The following is a 22,482-nucleotide window of genomic DNA, read 5'->3' as shown; positions in this document are numbered from 1 at the left end:
AAAAAAATATCGCCGTTAATCTATTCTCCAAGTTGGGTTGGGAGCTGGCTCAAGCAGAGCCCTGCTCAAGCTACACAAGCTATGATGACGCAATCTACCCGCGGCCGCGAGGAACACCCGGCTGGAACCTCTATGGCTGGAACGCATCATATTCGTCGTCATCTTAAAGGGTTACTTCAGGATTTAGCATTAAGCTTTGTATTAGTAGAAAACCTGTAGTATTTTCGAATTACCATGCTTTCCCCCCTCATATCCCCCTGAGAGGAGAGATTTATGTATTTTTTGTCTGGAAAAAATCCTCCGATGACGCAAAAATCGTCATTTTGCGTCATCGGAGGATTTTCTGTCCAGAGGCTAAAGACTACAGCCAGTAGATGGCGTTGTTCCGCATGTTTTCAACCCGCCCATACAGGGTGGGATCTCACTCACAGAATGTACACAGTATCAGCCGTCTTTCTTTGGAAGCTAAGCTAGCATGCTCTTGTTCTGTGGAGAAAGCTGAATAATAGGAGAAAGCTGAGTAAGTAGGGGTTACCATCTTCATTTTCCCGGACTTGTCCGGCGGGCGAGACTGTTAAAAATGTCCGGGATTCGGCTTTTGCGTTCTGCGGTCGCCATTCATTGTTTACATGCACACCTCTCGTTTCAATCTAACTGAATTAATTCCGATCGGTGAATCTGACTGTAGTGTTTACATGAACGCTAAACAAGTGATCGGTTGATGTGCGTTTTAACATTGCTAAGAAAATTCCCGCTCCTCCGTGAGAGATGCGAGAACCGGCGCGTCTCAGTATGAAGCCACCGGCCTCGCGCCGTTCTCCCGCGGCCGTCAGCCTCGTCCTGCTCGCCACAGTAAACATGATGAATGGCGACTGTAGAACGCAAAAGCCGAATCCCGGACATTTTGGGTCTCTAAATCCCTGGCAAACTCATCACTTACTTAAGCTAGCCTTGTTGTTTTCAACTGTGCTCTATAACCGGTAGGCGTGGCCTTCTAAGGCAGCGAAGCAAGTGCATTCTGGGAGTTGTTGTCTTTCATCCACATAAGCCAAAAATACATTTTCTGGCTTTTCTCAGTCTAGAAAGCTCCAAATTCAAAAATTTCTCCACATTTCTTCTACTTAAATGACCTATTTTAAATACACATTCATCTTCCCAGAGGTGAAGTATCCCTTTAAGTAAACACGGCTGAAAGTGAAAGCTGGTGTAAAAGATCGGTGGAACATCCATTATTTGGACTTGGTTCGGATTTAAGCCGTCCGACGTAGACTGTGTGGTGTAACAGTTCGGTAAATTAACACACGACTAATCCGTTCTACCACCTCAAATTCAAAACGAAACATATCACTGAATACCAGCGCGCGCGTATTATTCCCAATATATCTTAGTGAGTGGTGTAGCACATAATCTCTTTTTATTAAAAGCGCCCGATTTTAAGAATCGTTGTTGTGTTTCTTTTTAACTGAAAAGACATCGGTTAGACAATATTCTAATTTTAAATTTGGGGTTTCATAAGCTCCAAGCCATAATAAACATTAGACCTACTTAAGTCTCTGCAGCTAGTATAGTACTTACATTTTATTTATCCGCAAAATTATGTTGTATACTTACAGTTTTGCACAATATATGTTCTCAAAACTACATACACTCTTTAAAAAAACAAAAAAACATTTAGCAGTTGTTTAGCAGGGTCTGTGTAACCTGTTCTGAAATGGTTTTATTATAATATCGTTATCGCAAGAGGCTGCAATGTATATCACAATATGGATTTTAGGCCATATCGCCCATCCCTAATTGATAGCCTATAGTAGTTGATAATAACATAGGCCTACCTAATGTTGCCTACGGACGGTAACAGTACAGTAGTAACCTTTTACAGTCTATGAGTAGAACAGCTTTCTCAAGCAGTTTGTGATGCATTTTGGAAACAGGAGATGAGCCCCTGGTCTAATGCGCCACCTGACTTGAGGAACCCGTTCTCAAAGACTTACTTTTAAAGTCATTATTTGGGTAGCACACATATTCTGAATGCCTTCGGCAGAATTCAAATGAGCCATTTTAATCTAGATTAATCTAGATTAATTTCAAAATTAATCTAGATTAATCTAGATTAAAAAAATTAATCTATGCCCACCTCTAATATATATATATATATATATATATATATATATATATATATATATATTGTGTGTGTGTGTGTGTGTCCGTCCGTGTATATACATATACACTGTATATACTATATAAATATGTGTATACAGTATACACACACACACACACACACATATTATGGTCATACAATAGGTCCTAAATATTTGAAATAGTTTATATATATATATATATATATATATATATATATATATATATATATATATATATATATATATCAACTACATTGTATGTATTGCTATCCATTTGTCTGTCAGATACTAACAGGAATTTAAACTTTAAATTGAAATGAATAAAAATGTGATTGAAATTAAACAACATAGTTAACAATCTAACAATCAATTAAACAAATAAATAAATAAATACATTTTACAGTACACTACTATAGTGAGCATTAAAAAAAATATATTATAATGTAACTTATAAGTGTAGATTTCTTCTTAGAAGAATATAATTTTTGTCAGTGTATAAATTGGGTGTTTATAAAAGATAGATGCCTTTTGAATTTTAGGATGGGGGTCCCTCATATTTGGAAACTGTTAGCCATCAACCTTCACCGCCCTTTGAAGCGGATGGAGGATCTGCGCATGCGTAGTCACATCACAGTGGAGTATCTTATGGCGTGAGCGGAGGAGGAGCGGGCCCACGCATGCGCACAACCGGCAGGATTCTGTCCCTCCATGACATCCAGCGGGACTGACTGCTGCTGTTGCGCACACGGAAAGAGGAGTGTTCGTCAAATACATGATCCTCCTAATCCCTCAACGCTCCTCAACCTCCAGGACTGATAGATAATAACGCGTTCGAGTGGAATCCGCAGGCCTAAAGGACGCAGATACGGATATCACGGCGGCTCGGTGACTGCAATTGATTGGGATTTTTCGAGGATGAGGCTGATCAAGACCACACATGCGGATGGAGGACAGAAGCGCGAGCTGCCTCCTCCATTCAGGAACCCGTTCGTGCATGACTTACGATTCACGCCCGTCCAGAAGCTCCAGGTATGTGTTGCGTTTGTGTGTGCTGATGTGGATGGGGATGTAGGCCATGAGATGTTCCTCTCTGGCCTGCTCAGATGAGTTTCCTTCCTGTGCTACATGTTGCACTCAGTCTCGAGGAGCCTATCAGCATTCAGGAATCATGCATGTTCAGCTGCAGCAGAAGCGCTCTTCGGCACACGTGAGGCTACAACGGGCTTTTGTTTTATTCGCTGATCTGCGCCATCAGCTGGAGTTTATAACATGCCAGTGTGTGCAACATCCATCATACGTCATATCACTTAGAAAAGTATCTATCTATCTATCTATCTATCTATCTAACTGTGTGTGTGTGTGTGTGTGTGTGTGTGTGTGTGTGTGTGTGTGTGGAGAGATGGCAGCTGCTTGACAGATAATCAGCTTTGCAGGGTGAAGAAGTCCATGTGTGTTCATGAGGTCTCTATCAATAAACTACAAGTTGCAGTTTTTTTAAGCAATGATCACTAGTTAAAATGTTGCATGTTGCATAAAATTCATATTCATTATTACAATTTGAGTGAAAAGTTGAAGTGGAACATGAATGAGAGGATGTCTTCAGTATTTTGGTCAGCAGGACTGGAGCCACATGAATTAAAGCTGATGATCATGTTTTTCCAGCGGGATCTGAGATGATCCAAAGATCTTTAGCTTCAATGGAAGAAAGAAAATCCCACTCACTGTACAAAGAGGCTCATGATCGGTGACTCATTTGTTTATTGAAATGGGTATTTCTTCTTGATTTTCATCTTAAAATCATAAAACATTTTAATTCAAGTTTTAAGTGTGTGAGAGAGAGAGAGAGAGAGAGAGAGAGAGAGAGAGAGAGAGAGAGAGAGAGAGAGAGAGAGAGAGAGAGAACAGGTTTCAGTGTAGTTTCAGACTCTTGGATGTAAATATAAGTTCCTGAATTCAAATAAATTCTAATCAGAAAATAAATAATCAAAAATATAATCAGACTCCCTAAATGATACATATCCCTGCTATATATATAATCAGAACTCCCTACCTTCCCTCGAATGAGGGTATAAAAAAAAAAAAAAAAGACTAGTTATTTATCTCATGGTAATGTGTGAGTTCAGTCGCCCTGTATGCATCAGCACATGTAAAGGTGTGTGACAAGCAGTCTTTTCAGGGACTGCCAAGCAATTAACATGGGCTGAATTGACCTCTCCAGGATCCTTTAGCATCTCAGTGTTGAAGGCTTTTGTTCTCGGATCTATGCCTCTGAAATCCTTTAATTCTTCAGCGAGATCTTGAAGCCTCAGGTAGTGGCCCATTCAAGACAAAAGTTTCTTATTTGCCAGACACCAACTTTGAATAATCAGTCTTCACTGTCAGTTTTCACGCTTGCTTTGTTTTTATCTGTCAGGAAAGTTTTGTTACACTTCATATTTTTATAGCGATGTAACTGATATCACAAGAACTTCTGTGGTCAGAGCTCTTTTAGTCTTATCATGTGCAGATTCTTGGCTTTTCTTGCTTGTACAGTGAATGATATCCCATGAATTATTCCAGTGAAATTCACATGAAATCTCTCTTAGCTTTTCTGTCTTGTACAGCGAACAATATCGCATGAATTATTCCACATGAAATCTCTGCTTTCTCCTCACTTGGACTGTTTTCACAAGGGCAACTTTAAAACTTAACCTTCATCCCGTTTCTTCACTTCTAATCCCTATTAGCATCCTTTCCTGTGAGAATGTTTCTAGAGTAGGGAAATGTAATTGTCAAGACATGACTGGAAGCATTTTGAATGATCCAACAGGGTTATCTTAAGTAGTTCAAGTCTTCTGTGTTATTTTTGTGTTGGACAGACTCCTCCTGAGACCCTGTTATTCATTCAGAGATTGTCTCTGCATGGCTTAGTAATGCGTCATATCAGTTTATAACCACAGATTTATATGTTTTCAGACAGTTAAAAAGCAATAAATCTGCACTGGCTTGGGTAATATGACTTTTGTGTAGATGTCAGTGTTTAAATTAAAACAACATCATCACATGTTAAGTATACAGTTATTGCTTATGTAATGATTGTGTTAGTATACAGCCCACTTGTTTCTCAAAAGGTTTTTAAGTGAACGTCACGTGGAGCCATTAGTAGCACAAACACATAATTTTTGTCCACGCTGGGTGTAATTATGTGCTTTTGTACTGCTTACTCAGCTTTGTGGAATGTGTGCGTAAAATTATTATGTGAATTTAAATCGCTCTCGGCTCCTTGAGGAATCTTTATGATATAATGATATAATGGTAATGTTTACAAATGGTATCAGTGCATTAGATTTTTCCTGCAGAAGCAATTGCATTCTGTGTCCTAATCTTTATTACCTCTGCCATCAATCCGTGTTTTAAGTGTTAATTTAAAGTGTGTTTTCCCAAGACGTTCAATACTTTTTTTTAACTCTTTCCCCGCCAGCGTTTTTGAAAAAAGTTTCTTGGCCCCAGAATGTTTTGTTGTGTGAATATTTTAATATCCAATATATCAAAAGAAAGAAGACCCTCTGCTTTTAAACAAAAAAACCTGTTTTATTCTATAGCGTCATCCTTTTTAGGGCCCAAGCCCTGAAAGGGCGAAGGCCCTATTGTTTCCGGAAGGATTTTCTTTTTTTTGCATTATTATTTTTTTCTGCCTTTTTGACACTTTTGGGGCCCTTAACATGCTCAAAAACTCTTGAAATTTTGCACACGCGTCAGAACCTGCGGCCATCAGGGCCGGACTGAAGCTGGTACCCGGGAGTGGCAGGGGGGCTCTGAAGAGACTCGATCGCTTTATATTATGAACAGATTTAATTTAGTCTTTTATTCACATTTTATTCCCCTCTTCATGTCAAGTTATCCAGCACAAAGTTTTAATAGTGAATTGAAAAACTCAGTAAATGGAAATTGTGTGATCTCCTTAATCCAAAATACAAGACTCCAGCTCTGAATATCCAGAGCACTTTGTAGAAATCTACTTTACATGACTTGAACTTGAAGATAAATGATGATAAATCAGGAAGCAATTAGTAGTAGTATATAACTATAAGCAGTTCTTCAAATGTGTGGAAATTGGTGAGACTCCAATACCAAGAAAGAATTCAGCTCTCCAAAAAAATAATAATATATATTAAAAACTATATATATATATATGAATATATGAATGTTTGAATGTTTAAATGTTTAAATTGGCAAGACTCTGTTTGTCTGTTTTACACGTTATTTTCAATAAACCGTATTATAGGCTAGATGCGTCGTCAAATTTAAGATGAACCACGGTGAAAGTGTTTGCCAAGCTGGGGGTGGAGAACTGTAATGGTTAGTTTTTTTGCAGAGAACCGTTACTATATATTTATCTGTCTTGGGTGAACAGCTGTAGCTTTAACTCAAATGTACCGCAGTTCAGACCCCAAAAAATACAGTGTGAAGTTGTGAACACTAGCAAGAGCAGCCAGATCGGTCGAACTCCTCAGACCAAGCAATTAAAACAGTGAAAGTACCTTTTAACAGTCACTGTGCCATGATGTACCTAAATCATTTAAAGGTGCAGTATGCGATTTTTCAAAATGGTTGTTGAAGACTGTTGATATTTGAAATCAACCCAAACAAATACAACCCTCTCTTCATTGCTCCGTCCCCAAAATGCACGAACACTTGTTGTTTTCGTTGTTAGTAGCCAGCAGTACATAAAACACGTCACTCACGTATGGAGCATATACAACGCAACCTCGGCGTCCGTTTTCAGGCCCTCCCACTTAAGCCGGGGACACACTTAAAGGTGCTCTAAGCAATGTTGGGTGACGTCACTTCTTGCTGACGTTCAAAGTATTGTCAAACAAAACGAAGGCTAGCTCGACCCTCCCTCCTCCTCATCCCGTCCCCCCACCTCCTCCCTTGTTGTTCCAGATTGTTCCAGAAACAATCATGAACCATTTAGAAAAAACAAAGTGGATTTACCCACCTGTCCAGCAAAAACAGAGCCATCTGCATTTCGGATTGGAAGCCCTTCTGCCGGCGGAGTTCTCGCCACCTTTTTAACGCTTTTCCGATGTAAATTCGGGACTTCGCACGTTCCTTCTCCTTTTCCCTATTCTTTGTTATTTGTTCATCGGAGCGTCGTTTTTTTGGCCGTTTGTCGGCCATATCAAAATTCTCAAGAATATAACATTTTAATGTTAGTCGTTGTCTAGGACATATCTCCTCAAGCTAACTTCCCTCTTCATGCTTCTCTCTCATCCACTCCCCACACCCCCCTTCATTAACCCCCACCAAATCATTCTTGTCGGTTATTGGCTGGAACACTGTTTGTTATGTTTCATGGTCCAGGCTGGGCCAGTTTGTTTTTAACGACTGTAAGGCTGATTATGAATGTAATTTGACTGATCATGCCCAAATGTGAAGAGTCAGAGACAGCTGCGTTCAGTCGGTGTTCACAGTCAATGTTTAAAATCTGCTCATTGGGAATAGTCTATTAGTGTGTTCATTTCAGTTTTGGAATGTTTCAGCTGGTCGTTAAGTGTGACCCTGGCATTAGGTAGGGCCCTATGATTTCCTTGATGCGGAATATTCTGACATAATTGCGGAATACAGTCATAAATGGAATTCACTGTATAACGCGGAATTTCACAAAATTTGTTCATTTTTTGATGAATAAATAAAAAGCAGGTCAGTACACTTAAATCAAATCGCAATATAGAGTCGTGTCTGTGAATATTAAACCGCAAAAAGACTATAAAAAAAATGAAAATACACAACATAATTTCTTAATGGAGCTGTATGTAGTTTTCAGCGGCCTCTAGCAGTGATGTTTCAGATTGCAACCAATAAGTTTACAAGCGCGTGCTCTTACGTGTGCTCGAATTTATGAGCGAGCACTGTGGGTATCGGCCAGACTGAGACGCAACACACAAAGCATCCCACAACATGCTGGAAACTCAGGTAAACTCCCACTGCAACGTTACAATAATAGGCTACTTTTATCAGCTTGACGTTGAACTAATGCTCCATGCTCGTACCATGATAAGTATGGAACCCTATCAACCGTGCCGAATTTTGCCACTGCAAGCACTACTTCACATTTTATTCAGGAAATGTACATTCTAGGTTTGTAGAAAAGGTTTCTCCATGATTCAAGTGCCCTGCCGATGTTGATCCGTGTTTTTTACCCGAAGTTCATCCGATTCACGTCTGGCCTTACGAGCTTCAGCAGAAAAAACTTTTTTGTTTGTTTTTTATCAATATGTGGAGTTTGTGTTGGAGTCTGTGTTTTGCTGGGCGCAGGTCGTTTCTTAGTGTTATCAGACATGTCATAAGTTGCATAAGTCATAAGTCCATGTCATAAGTTGCAGTGTCGTCGCTGTTGAGTGTAAAGTCAGTAGGCTAGACGAGTCGAGAGGCTCGGGAGCGCGCGTACAGGTGACGTCACTGGCGGTAAATCCGACCCGGGACCTTCACATAAAAATAAGAATACTTGCTTTCAGAGGTAATAGCAAAACCCACAAAGTGGATAATTTTAATGTGAGATTACAACCCCTTCACACACAGGCAATAAAAAAAGGATTCGTTTTGGTAAAAAAGCTACATAGAGCACCTTTAAATAAAAAACGAAATGAAATTAATTTTGAATTAATAAATTGGTTTTATGAATTAAATTAATTAGACATGCTTTTTGATTAAAATTTAATTAGAAATGTATTTCATTGGGGCTCTAAATATGTAAGTTTTGTTAAGGTTTTAATAAATTGTTGTTAAATTGTATAAGTTTCATAATTTAAATTAATTAGACATGCTTTTTGATAACAAACATTTAATTTAACCATTAAAATCGATTTCCAAAAAAAATAAACAGAAAAAAACAGAATTTGGGAAAAAATAAGACGGATTTCATTGGGCCCTGCCTTAGGTCTTTCGATCGCTGGAAAGTTTCTAATATTAACGCATGTCCTAAGCTGTTGTCTGATCATAACCCTTCTTTTTCCATTTGATATTTCTTTTGTAATGTCCCTCAGCCATCTCTCTTTTTACAGTCTTTCCTCAAATCTCCCTCTTGTTTCTTGTTTCTCTTGTGTTTTTTTTTGTCCTCTGTTGGAACAAAAGTTGGTACCTTATGTCCACCTCGTCTATGAGCAAGGACTTTAAATAATATAGATTCTGGAACATAAAAAAAAAAAAACAAAAAAAAAAAAAAAAACTTTTTTTAAATCGTACACCAAAAAGTCGCGATCGAGTTTTTTTTTTTTTTTTTCTCAGTCCTTCTAAATAATGTCTATAATCAGCCATTGGCCAATAAATTGTTAGATTTAGAGTTAGATGCTAAGTATGGTATAAGTTTAGCACAGATATATTTTCACTTGTTTTGTCTTGGACACTGACTGATTGCTTGAGTTTCATACTATTTTGAATTCATCTCAATGGATGCGCAGTGTATTTGACGTACAGAGAGAGAGAGAGAGAGAGAGAGAGAGAGAGAGAGAGAGAGAGAGAGAGAGAGAGAGAGAGAGAGAGAGAGAGAGAGAGAGAGAGAGAGAGAGAGAGAGAGAGAGAGAGAGAGAGAGAGAGAGAGAGAGAGAGAGAGAGAGAGAGAGAGAGAGAGAGTGTGTCATTTAGGAATAAGACTGCAAGTGTGTTTGAATCAAGATTGCAATATTTTAATGATTAATCAGGGAACTACACTAACCTTTTCCACTGGTGGCACTTGTGCTACTAACTTTTTCAGTTACTGGCGCAAAACATGATTTGGTCGCACAAATTATTTATAGTAAGCCGCTCTGGATAATAATGAACAATAATGAAACTGTATTGCATACAGATGTGCTTTTTATTTTACTTGCCATCTATTTAACCACATACCTTCTTGTTTTCTTTAAGATTGGTTGGTATAGATTTACTGCAATAGAAAATACAGTACACAATAAAGTGAAAAATTTATTTATTTTTAATTTCATTTCAACATGCTATGGTTGAACAGATGGGCAGACTCCTGAACTCTTAAGGAAAAATAAAATAAATATAATCCATAAAATGATATAATAATAGATTTTCAGCAGCTATTGACTTTTCGGTATTAAAAATACAAAAAAATCAATGCATGTACACTTCACAGAACATCCCCCTCACATGCTGAAATCGACTGGCCATTGTGTATAGTTGGGCCTCCTTGCCCTTTGCCCCTGTGAGAGCCAGTTCTGCACACTCTCTCTGGCATCAAAGTCAGTCAGTTCAGGCCCCTCTACACTGATTCTGATAAGGTCTTCTACAGTGTCTGAGTGAAGATTTGCTCTTATGTCTGATTTAATTCTTTTCTGTGTAGAGAAACCTCTCTCACAGACAGCAGCAGAAATAGGGAGTACCAGCATGACCTGGATCAGGTGTAGGATGTTCTAAAAACACACACACACAAACAGGTATAAATATATATATAGATTAGAAATGTGTGTGTGTGTATAATCTGCTAAAAACAAAACCACTTGCCTTATAATCTGAGCAGTATGGCTCAGTGGTTAGCATCACCTCCCAGAGTCCAAGGTAGCTCTTGTCTTTAAAAGATGTGTATATCATCATCTTCATGGCCTGAAATTCTTCCTTGGCCAGTTCTGGATTGCACCCATTCCTGGGATTTTTAATTGACATTTAACATAATTAATCATATTGTGTTATATTATGTTAACTTGAAAACAGTCTGAAGGGTGTGTGTGTGTTACATATACACCTTCTCAGGACTGTGGAGAAGTGGTCCAAGAGAAACTCTACATCCTTCACACCGTGGTCCCAGAGCCTACGTTTGTCATCTGGCCAGGCATGGTGGTTGAAGGCATTAAAGGACTGCACCGCTGTGGTTGTTGGTGTGTCCTTTGTTTTCTTCTCTATCAGCACAAATTAAAGAAAAATTATGAGTTTCAATGAATGCATTATATCAACATAGAAGTTAAGTGTGTCCTTTTGGATGTAATAGCAGTATTACAAACAACTTACCCAGCAGGCTACTGAATCTGTTTCTCAGGTGTTTCACAGTGGACTCACATGTCCTTTCGATTGCTCTCTGCAGTCTGGGGGCAGCTTGGCTGATGGATTCGCCTTCCACCAGTTTTGCAGCATCCCCTTTTGAAAGGTTGACTTCCTGGATTAAAATAAAATATGAAATAGTAGAACATTCTGTACATTTTACAGTTTATTTCTAATATTAAACGCCAGATAACCTAAATATATTTACTTGAAACTTGAACTCCTGTCTTTCATTGTCCTGATTCTGGTGGTGCTGCTCTTGCATGGCAGCATAGAAGGTGCTTAGTTTTCCACCAGGTTTGGGTTGGGCTGCCAAGGCTTCTATGGTGACTAAAAGGTTTTCAATCCCACTGACAGCCTGGCACACAATCATTTGTTTAGCATGTATGTTTATTAATGATTAATAGCATGTATTTGACCCAAACCCCCTCTTACCCAACACTTACTTGAGGTAGGATGATATCATTTCTCTGCAAAAGTAGGCTGAACTGACTAATATAAGAGAAAAGGTCTGCCAGGAAATGGCAGAATGCTACAAAAGTCCAGTCCTCCATAGTGAGTTTGATCTGCAATGTAATGTAAACACACAGATCAACCACATTATTAATCATTCCTGCCTATGTAAAAAATTACTTAATCATTCTGAAATTATAAAATACTGAAACACTTGACACTTGTCACCATGTGAAAAGTATTACCTTTTTGGCTCTTCCAGCAATTTCCGCATTGGCTGAGGCACCTGCCAGGTGGTCCATATGCAAATAAACAGCAGTAAACTGTCCTGGGCTTTGGAGAGTGCGGTCTTTTCCTTGTTTGAGGAATGTTTCCAGAGACCTGGACACATGGGGCAGCCACCTAGTCCCCTTCACTCCACTTGGGGCATTCACATTGACCCCGATGTCTGTCCCCAGCTCCCTGAGTTCCCTCATAGATTTGGGGCTAAAATGGTATGTTTTCCAGACCAAGTTTAGCAGGTCATACACCTGCCCTATCATTGGGATCTCCCGCTGTACAGCTAGCAACCCCAGCTCCAATCTGTAGAATAGTATATAATGTCAGAATAAGTTTTAACTTACTTTCGCTATGCCATTTACAACATCTGTATATATTACAGTGATATGCTATCTCTAGCGATACAATCCATGATATAATAATAAACGAATAGTAATAATAGAAAAAAACAAGAAATAATACAAGACTAACCCTAATAAAAAAAAAAAATGTAGTGTGTTAACAGCACCAAAAATATATATAAAGCTATTGAAAAAAATTAAAAGACCACTACAAAAGCAATGTTTCTCTTTTTTTACTTTTAAAAGGTATGTGTTTCAGTAATATGAACAATCTTGTTTTGTTCCATAAACTTCTTACAACATTTCTCAGTCAAATATATATAAATAACATTCAGAGTATTTATTTGCACAAAATGACAACTGGTCAAAATAACAAAAAAAAGGAGTTGTTGTCAGACCTAAAATAATGCAAAGGAAATTATTTAATAATCATTTTGTAAAACACAATTGTACTAGAGTGTACCTGTGAGGCATACAGTGAAACGGGATGGTAAAGTCTCCAGCATCTGCTTGTAGGAGGGATATTACTCCCCCTTTGTGGCCCAGGTTAACAGCAGCACCGTCTGCCCCCATAGATACTGTCTTGTCAAGCCAGTCCACACATTGTGGCCCAAGACCAGTAAAGGCTGCCTTAGTTGCAGCATAAATACCTAAGATAAAAAAAAAAAATGTAGTGTTTTACTGCTTTTTAGAATTGTACAGTAGGCCTACATAAATCAATGTATATGAGTAATGAAAATTACCTTTTGCATGGGCATGTTGAACCTCAATATGGCCAATGAGGATGTTGGAAGGTCTTCCCTTTTCAATGACTCGAGCATAAACAATTTCACACTCTTTCGTGGAGACGTCGGTATCGCCGTCTATCATGAATGACAAGTACTGGGTCGATGAAACTTTGGCACAGGTCTTTTGCTTGAGAGTGTCTGAGATTACTCCAATAAATTCAGCACATGATTTGTGGTTAGCGTAAGTTGGATTAATGGCCACCCCGTTCTTCTTCAAAAGAATAATTTGCGATTTAAATTTGGTGAAAGGCATTTCCTCTTTGGCTATATTATAAGCTACATTGAACTTAATTATCAGTTCAGATTCCTCACTTGCTCGGTTTGCTAAATCTTGACGCCGAAATGCAGTGGGGAGTGCAGCTGCGTCACGGGATATGTACCTGTCTCTACACTTCGCGTGCTTCATACTGTCATTGTGAAGCTTCAATGATTCGTGTTTGAATTGTTTTGACGCAGTTACAAATTTGGACAGTCCTGCAATTGAAGGCCCACAGAATTTACAGTACACACAGTGCATTGCTCCGTCTTGGTACCTTAACCACTGGTATTCTTCGAGCCACTGATGTCGAAATTCATATGTCCGTATCGTTTTTCCCGCGTGTGCTTTTCCTGACGAATCCTTCTGAGCCTCATCATTCTCACTCACTCCGCTTACTCGCTCCGTTTGACATGTCGAATCGACATCAAGTGATGGTTCTGTTACACTTGAACTTCCCTTCTTAAAAAAGGAGTCAATTGTCCGCTTCATTTCAACACGTGAAGATTGTAGGATATGTTGAGATATGCGATTGCTGCGTGTGTCTGAGAGGTGTTTGTTTTTAAATCAATGTTAGCCTGCGCCTATACCATTCCGGGGGGCGGGGGGGTCGCGGGGCTGAAGCCAACTTGATGTGTTGAATGCTCAGAGCACATTATAAAACGTATTTTTAAAATACACATTTCTGTTTTAATAAATGCCCATAGTAAATCATAGCATATTGCCTAAAACATGAGGTAAATAAAAAAAAAATTCAGTGATACATTTGCGACCTATTAAAAATTATGGTCGCAATGGCATTTCAAAAGGTCGCATATGCGACCGTTTTGGTCGCAGTGTAGTTCCCTGTTAATCGTGCAGGTATAGTTTCCACTGTCATTTTGGTTTTCTGCTCCAGGTGGTTGATTCCACAGGGACACCAGATGGTTCTTCATGTCGATATGTGGATCTATCTCAGTTTGAGGTGGCTTCAGCACAGGTGGCGTCACCTGCATGCTTGACAGGTTTGACAGACTCACTGAGTGATGAGCGTGAACCGAGCAGGAGGAAACACTCACAGCACTGTGAGACGTTGTGTGGAGGAAATGACTCATGGGTTTCAGATGATGCAGAATGAGTCTTCACTTCAAGACAACTAATAGTGGTCAGCCTAGGATGTACCCAAAAAAGACATTTACTGTCATAATTTACTCATCATTTACACCCTGTCCTGATGTTGTTCCTAACCAGTGTAAACTTCTTGATTCTGTTGGACACACAAAAAGATTGGGTCCAAACAATATTGGAGTTTCATTGTAAGGAAAAAAAGACAAATATATTTTTCCAAAATATCATCTGATACCATTATTATGGTACTTTTTATAAGGATTTCTTTAAGGGGAAAATACAAATGCCTTCATCTTCCAAGTCATTAATGGCTTGAGCATAAGCCGATCGATACAGTAAGATTTTTATATTTCAGTTAAATTTGATACATATATCAAATCAATAAATCGCTATATAGTTATTTTTGCTTTTAAGGTTTTTATGATATCAAATTTGTTGATAGCATTGAAATGTCATAATTCTTATCTCAATTTCCAATATCATTTAAAAAAGTAATACTAGCCTAAAAAAAAATCTCTCTGAAGACAAGTAAACGGTGATAAAGAAAGAGCAAAGAAAGCAAACTACAATAGAACAAATAAACAAATGAAATAGACCTACCTGAAAAATTTCTAGCACTAGTAGGGTTTACTGTGTAAAATAAATATACATTTGTTTTTATTAAAGACATTGAGACGGTACCGCTGCATGTCATGCCAGAACTTACTGCAGACGCGCATCTGTATGTGTCATCAGCATGAGATCGGTTTATGAGATCGGCCTTTACAGAGACCGCCGATCAATCTTCCCAAATCGATTATCGGCCAATCAATTGGAGCACCCCGATTAGAGAGCACGTGCATAGACTGAAATGAGTTCTCTTTCGCTGCTAATTGTGTGTCAACGGTTTAAAAGCACCTGTTTTTAAACCGCTATGCTTAAAGGTCCCGTTCTATGCCCCTTTTCACAAGATGTAAAATAAGTCTCTGATGTCCCCAGAGTGTGTATGTGAAGTTTTAGCTCAAAATACCCAACAGATCATTTTTTACAGCATGTTTAAATTGACATTTTTTGGGGCTCAGAAAAACGAGCCGTTTCAGTGTGTCCCCTTTAAATGCAAATGAGGTGCTGCTGGACGACACAGGGGGCGGAGCTTCATGAGCTCGTGCTCAGTCTGTCAGGAAAAATTCATCTCACGGAATGATGATAATATCAGAAACTCTCAGTAACGGCGTTCATTTCGAGTCGGACAATAATGCCTACAGAGTCAGAGTGCTGTATAGAGATGAATCAGGTATGGTTTAGTAGTTTAATTACGGTTATTATAACGTATTTGTCATCTGCTTGTAGGCTGTGTATCCATTATTTATTAATAGCCTACAAGTCTGCTGTCTGAATGATGATCAAACATGTACTGATGAGTTTAATAAAGTTTATTGTACATCACACAAAAGATGAAGCGTCAGTTTTACTTCAGAAAATCACCGTAAGAGCTGAGTAAACACAGTAGGCTAAGTTATAAGAAGTGCGCAAGTAGCCAGTAGAGTTGAGGGAGCATTCCTGTGGGCGGAGGTTAGTCAAGAAACGGTTCTGGTGATGTCACTAATGCAGGATGTAGAGGGGTGTAGTCCAATCGAGACGTTTTTTGTAGTCAACTTCTGTTAAATAAAATATCTCGCTTGGCATTGAACTTTGAGCTTTATAATTTTACAGATATTATTTATGCTCTAACAGCAACATTACACATTAACTAAAGTTTGAAACATGAAATCGCATGCAACGGGACCTTTAAAAACGCTTTCAAACGATAAGCTTTCGTGACCGCGCAACGCAGCAATGTCAGGTGAATGTAACTGCAATCAAGACGATAGTCCAAAATCTCGTGTTGACAAATTTCTTCTGATCAATCGTGTCTACTAGGGCTGGGTATCAGCAAGGGCCTTACGATTCGATACATATCGTGATACATGTGTCACGATATGATAGATCACGATATATGCGATATGATACATATTGCGATATATTGCAATACAAAAAAAAAAAAAAAAAAATTGTAAAAGATAATAGAGCTGAAAATACAACTTGCTGTGTACCAGCTTAGGTATTCTGGTATATGTAACACATTATATTGATAACTCGGCAGAAAAATAAAAACTTTCATTCCAATTTATTAGCAAAGTATGAAGTGCATATTGTGCCACGGAACACTTTTAACTAAAAATGAAGATGCCACAAAATGTATAAAACTAAAATTTCTTCTGTTGAAATAAGTTATTTTGACGAATCTGGGTATCTAAACAGTTGCTGATCCCCTGTGACTCTCATAGTATATTTTCCTACTATGGTAGTCAATGGGGAACAGCAGCTGTCTGGTTAGCCACATTCTTCGAAACATCTTCTTTTGTGTTCAGCACAAGAAAGAAATGAATACAGGTTTGGAACAAACGTGGACAAAACCGTCACGGGATCCATGCATTTTCTTAGTGACATTAGCCTAATATTCCTGCTGCTGTCTGTTTTATTGTTAATCAAACAACAAAAGACAAAGAAATCACTCACTGCTCTTGAATGAGTAAAACCTTTTTGCTCATGCAGAACAAACCAATTAGATTTTAATCCCTGGTTTTAGACAAGTAACAAATATGTTATAGCTTGAATACAAGTTTAAAAACAGTGGTTATACATGTTATAATTAAGGAAATTAAACCATTATCATCATGAAATATGTGTGCGATAAACCAAAAAAGAAAGAGAAACACCGGATCTTAAGACACATTGCTATTTAACATCAACAGTCACCACCAGAATGACCACCTTCACCATGAACTTAAAATTAAGTTCTGTTCAATTGTATTCATAAAACGAAATTCATTCCAAACACAAATTTTATAAGAACAGTGTGTAAATATTAGCAACACTAACATAACAGCAAAGTTGCGTTTTATTTTAGTTTAAGCTAAACCTTTAACATTTTAATCACAGGCTATCAATTAGATAAAGTGCAGCCAAACTCAACATGATGTGTGTTTACGGTGTATGTCGGCAGTGTTGTCTCTGGCGGGGGCAGGGTTCTGAATGACGACATAATTGGATATTGCAATATTTTTTTTAAGGCGATTATCAATAATAATAATAAAAAATACATATCGCCCAGCCCTAGTCTCTTTGGATAAAAGCATCTGCCAATTTACTTGAATGGGGAAATACCAAAATCTCACTGCCAATCTCACATTTCAGTAACATTAGATCGGTAATACAGTCTGATACGAACTGTCCCATAAATGTTGTTTCTTATGCTCCAGTATGCATTAAAAAAGCCTTTGTCTTAGGTCAAATCTACTTTTAGTTGCAAATGTGAAATGCTCACGTCGTCGAGCTCTGGTGTTCAACAACTACATTAATCAGTGTTATACTGCTTGAGTTGTTTGATTCATCAAAGACTCTCCTTTTGTGCTCTACAGAAAAACAAATACGAGTTGTAAGGTGAGTAAATGACATCACTAAGGAGCTCACAGCTGGACAGCAGTTTTGTTTTTGTTTCCAGCATTAAGCTGGTGGAATCAGCAAAATCTTTGATTCCTGATCTCTCGCCATGTATTTTTAGCGCACACTCATCCCACGCTTTTACTCACTGATATGGGATTTGGCAGCCTGTTGGTCTGTGATCAACTCAAACAAAGCGGCTCATTGGAAACCATTAATATCTTCCAGCGCTCACAGCACTAGTGTTGTTAATTGGTCACTTTGAAAGCTATCAGTGTGCAAATGCAGCGGAGTGCTGATAAGAGCAAGATAAATATTGACTGGAGATATCCCATAATACACCTCCGCTGATAAGACGTGTTTCTATTTGATAAGGTGGCGGATCAGCCTGGTCACTTTAGGATTGAGGGCAGAATAAAGCTTTTATTTGTTTGTGTTGTAATCTGTTGAATGCGTCCCATGTCACACCTCCTCATGGACGATCTGTAAGATGTCTTAATGTCTCTGTCTTGTCTTGGCATCTGACCTTAAATCTATGGAGGTATAGATTTTAACTAAATATATCAACCATAGCAGATATTATGGTTCCCTGGTGTCAATCACACAATTTGCCAACAGCCTTCTCTGTGGAAAATACAGGTTTCTCACAAATACAAGTAACTCTTGCAAATGTTTTAGTCAGTTAAATCAACTGTTTCATATCAAATCAGTGTTAAATTACTTTAACATTTAAAAAAGCTTAAATGTCCCCCCACCCCTATAACAAATCAGCACACTGTTGCTGATAGGGACATTAAAAAGACCCACTGTGGTGAAAATATATATATTTTTTTAATGTGGTTTTTGTCTATGTGGTGTTTTTAATATGCTTTAAGACAAGACATGTGAAAAGTCAACGCCATTGCTGAGTATTTTGTCCAGTGAACCAAAGACAGTCTCAGAAACACAGTTTGATTTCGCTGTCTGACTTTGAGATGGCCAACGGGAACAGGGTTTGTATAGCCTGTAGCGAATTAGCTATTATAAAGGGAATATATAATTAATAATATACTGTCAAACGATTCAAATATTTAATTGTGATTAATCGCATTAATGTCATAGTTAACTCGCAATTAATCACACCTTTTTATCTATTCTAAATGTCCCTTGATTTATTTTTGTCCCATTATTTTTTTTCTCATTTTAATGCTCTTATCAACATGGAAAAGTGGATCGGCTTGCTTTGTGCAAATGGTTTTTTTTATTGAAAACAACATTGGCATACTGTAGTGTTCAATTTCACACTAACATTCTCAATTGAAGCAGTCATTCACACAGCAAATAATCGCATCAGAGAATTCGCATCAGCTGTGTGCTTGGCCATCAAGTGGTGTTTCAGACTGGACGTGCTGCGATGATAGCTCAGTTTACAACGACAACACACACAAATCACTTTGGTCTTGTCAATGGAACCATTTGGCAACTTTTTAAAAGTAAACTTTCCATTCAGAATCTTATTGCCATCCATTTCGGCGTCTCGCGCTCGCCATCCACTCAAAACGTAACGTTAGCCTACTACTCTTTGGCCGGCTCGCAAGCCCAAACAAGTGTGTGTGGCGTGCCTGTTGTTTTGGGCCCGGTCTAGCTAGATCCGGTGCGGTGTTGTAGTTTTTCTAACGTTACCAGTTGTTGCAACAGCATATGAAAAAAAACTACAAAGTTTGCTAGGCCAAAAAGAATGTTAATCTCACAATAAAAAAATTAATTATAATAATTAATCATACTGGTTATGATCAATTATTACCTACACATTTTTCGGCCAAAAAGGGAATACATAGCCCATGTATTTGTATCTCTATATAGATAATTAACTACAACGAATTATAATCAATTATAAATATGCAGATAGGCTATAGAGCTGGTAAGTCCCGCCCCTTCCGCTAACCCCACTGGACGTCTAGGTTGAAAAATCGTCAATGCAAGTGAATGGGAGAAAATAATTATTTTCTGGTCCCGTTTGAATTGTGCCATGAATGTGAACATATGTTGTCTGTGAATTTTTAATATAATTTTTCGTGTAAAGAATGCTACAATTTAGCGGGTAGAAATTTGATACGGTTAGACTTTGTGTGAGAGCACTTTGTGGACTACAACTGCTTTCGACACGTTTGAAACGTCACCACTAAACATGGCTGTGTCCCACCGCCTTCTTTCAGGGAGAGGACAAAATCGTTGAGGTTGGCGAAAACCACGGGTAAGTCAACTTTATGGGGTGACGTCACATAGGCGACATGTAGTCTTCTCGTTATGTCTTTTCCACAACTACTAGCCGAAGAATCATACCATATACTGTCAAACTCATAACATGAAAAATTATATAAAAAAATTCACAGACAACATATGTTCACATTCATGGCACAATTCAAACGGGACCAGAAAATAATTATTTTCTCCCATTCACTTGCATTGACGATTTTTCAACCTAGAGGTCCACTTTGGGTTTTACGGATGGGCGGGACTTACCAGCTCTATAGGCAGAGGTAAGACACAAAACAAAACTCGGAGAGAGATGATGAGCCGCCGTCATCGTCCTTTAAGGAAAGCTTAAGCCCAATTTATACTTCTGTGTCGAACTTACGCCGTAGCTACGTCGTAGGCTGTGTGTAGCGCGCGTACCCTTCGGCGTACCCTGACGTGCACCTCTCCAAAAATGTAACAACACGTCAACTCTACGTGGACGCAAGCGCTGTGATTGGTCTGCTAGGACCGCTCCCTCGGATTTCACATGCTCCCTCTGTGCGCGTCAACGCGGACAACGATGTAGAAGTATAAATGATAACCAACACGTTGCCTACAGCGTAGAGACTCCGGCGTAGGTCCGACGCAGAAGTATAAATCAGCCATTAGTCCACACCTTTTTTGGGTGAACTGACCAATTACTCTCAGAAAACTTTGAGCGGGAGAGAGTTTCTTTGTCTCTTTCTGACAGCCTAATTTGCATGCTTTATGATGGTGTCAGAATTTGTCACTTCTACTCCAAAGGATGGTAAACATAGTATAATACATTTTATTGTAACCTACTATATATTTAGCTAAGGCAAACCGAGAGTTTTAATACCAAGATAGACATGTCTGGAAGATACAAAAGTAGAGATAGGCCTACATTCTTATTCTTTTATTAGCACTTAGTTCAACTAACACAACTAGAAAATCATAACTAGGCTAATATGAGGTGGGAAACATACATACACACAGGAATATATCATATACATTTTGGAATGTCTTATATTCTGAGTTAAATGCAAAGAATGTTTGTGTATGTGTATTGGGGCGTCTCTGAGAGGTCTCTCCATGCCACCTGGACTTCTTGCTTTCTGTGAGAGGGGAGTTGAGGTGATTACCATCTTTTTGAAGCTCACGAAGGAGTTTGGAGGTGTTTCTGTTTTATCTCTACCATGACACTAACGTGTCAATGGAGCAGTTTGATCCAGACTCATTGGCGCTAGGACTGTGATTTACAGAGTCCAATGAGTCCAATAGGTTAAAAGCTTTCTGAAGCTTTGAATAAGTCATCGTGATTTTGTCCATATGCTACAAGCCTAACATTAGCAACACATTATTAGCTCATTGATAACTTAGTCAAGCAAAAGGCTAATCATATTAATTACCGTTATGTGTCTGACATTGTATAGAGCAATACATAAAAGGCATTACCATTCTGATTCATCGACTTGTAGATGACCCTGTATAATTTATTCTTCCTCTTCTTCTTCTGAATCAGTTTCTGTTTCAAACATGTATGACTGAATTAAACCAGTATTTCATTTCCACGTGCAGCGCATACTACAGTAAAGTTGATCGAGTGGATCAGAGCTTGTGTGATTGGAGGCGGAGACTAATTAGCATTTTAATGAAGCAAGGGGGTAGAGTTACATTCAAGCTATATTAAGGCATGAAGAAAAACTTTTCACAGGAAAAAACATTTAAATGTCATATTGGTGATCAAAGATTAGTTTTAAGGTATAAAATTATTGACTACAGGGGGACTTTAATAGATTGAATTAACATTTAATAAAACGTTTAATTAGTTTTTGATTGATTCATTTCCATTGTAATAATCATTAGTTATTAACTTAGGGGCCACTTACACAACACCATTTTCATCCGGAAACAGAAAACTTTTAATGCGTTCTGGTCAAGTCAAGTCACATTTATTTATATAGCGCTTTTTACAATACAGATTGTTGCAAAGCAGCTTTACAGAGATAACAGGAAAATAATGCAAACAAGTTTGTTTCCAGAAGAAAAAGTTAAAAAAGTTATTAATTTAGTTCATTTATATATAGGCTATAGCCGCTCTGGAGTAAACAGTGAACTAGCAAACTAATGTGGTGGCACACAATTTTCTATTACTGAGTAAGAGACAAACATGTAACAATTGTCTTTAAAGATTATTATTATTTATTCCCTTGCAAGGAAAGGTCAGCAATCATACAGTCATACAAAGTGGCTGCTGAGTGTGACAACGAGAGGAGGGCATCCTTCCTTCCTTTATAGTCCTGACTCCCCCAAGGTTATTTCTCGAGGCTAAATGAAGATATGTCTCAGCCATAATTAACACATTGTTTAGACTTGTTTATCATATTCTACCCTTGAAT

General features: G+C 38.3%; 1 protein-coding gene across 2 annotated transcripts in view; it reads left to right on the top strand.

Annotated features, from left to right (window-relative positions):
* Window positions 1-2,805: 2,805 nt before the first annotated feature.
* The window catches only part of LOC308704806 (lysophosphatidylcholine acyltransferase 1), a 51,625-nt gene continuing 31,948 nt past the window's right edge, over window positions 2,806-22,482 (top strand). For both annotated transcript variants that reach the window (XM_081389380.1, XM_081389379.1), the window contains exon 1: window positions 2,806-3,167. In XM_081389380.1, coding sequence (XP_081245506.1) covers window positions 3,054-3,167 — 114 coding nt within the window. In that variant the 5' untranslated portion in view covers window positions 2,806-3,053. The remainder of the gene's footprint in view (window positions 3,168-22,482) is intronic.

The sequence above is a fragment of the Scardinius erythrophthalmus genome (genome assembly GCF_964197995.2).
Source record: "Scardinius erythrophthalmus genome assembly, chromosome: 16".
In the NCBI taxonomy this organism is placed as follows: Eukaryota; Metazoa; Chordata; class Actinopteri; order Cypriniformes; family Leuciscidae; genus Scardinius; species Scardinius erythrophthalmus.
The sequence above is the reverse complement of the archived record's forward strand: the minus strand, read 5'-3'. Positions and strand labels throughout refer to the sequence as shown.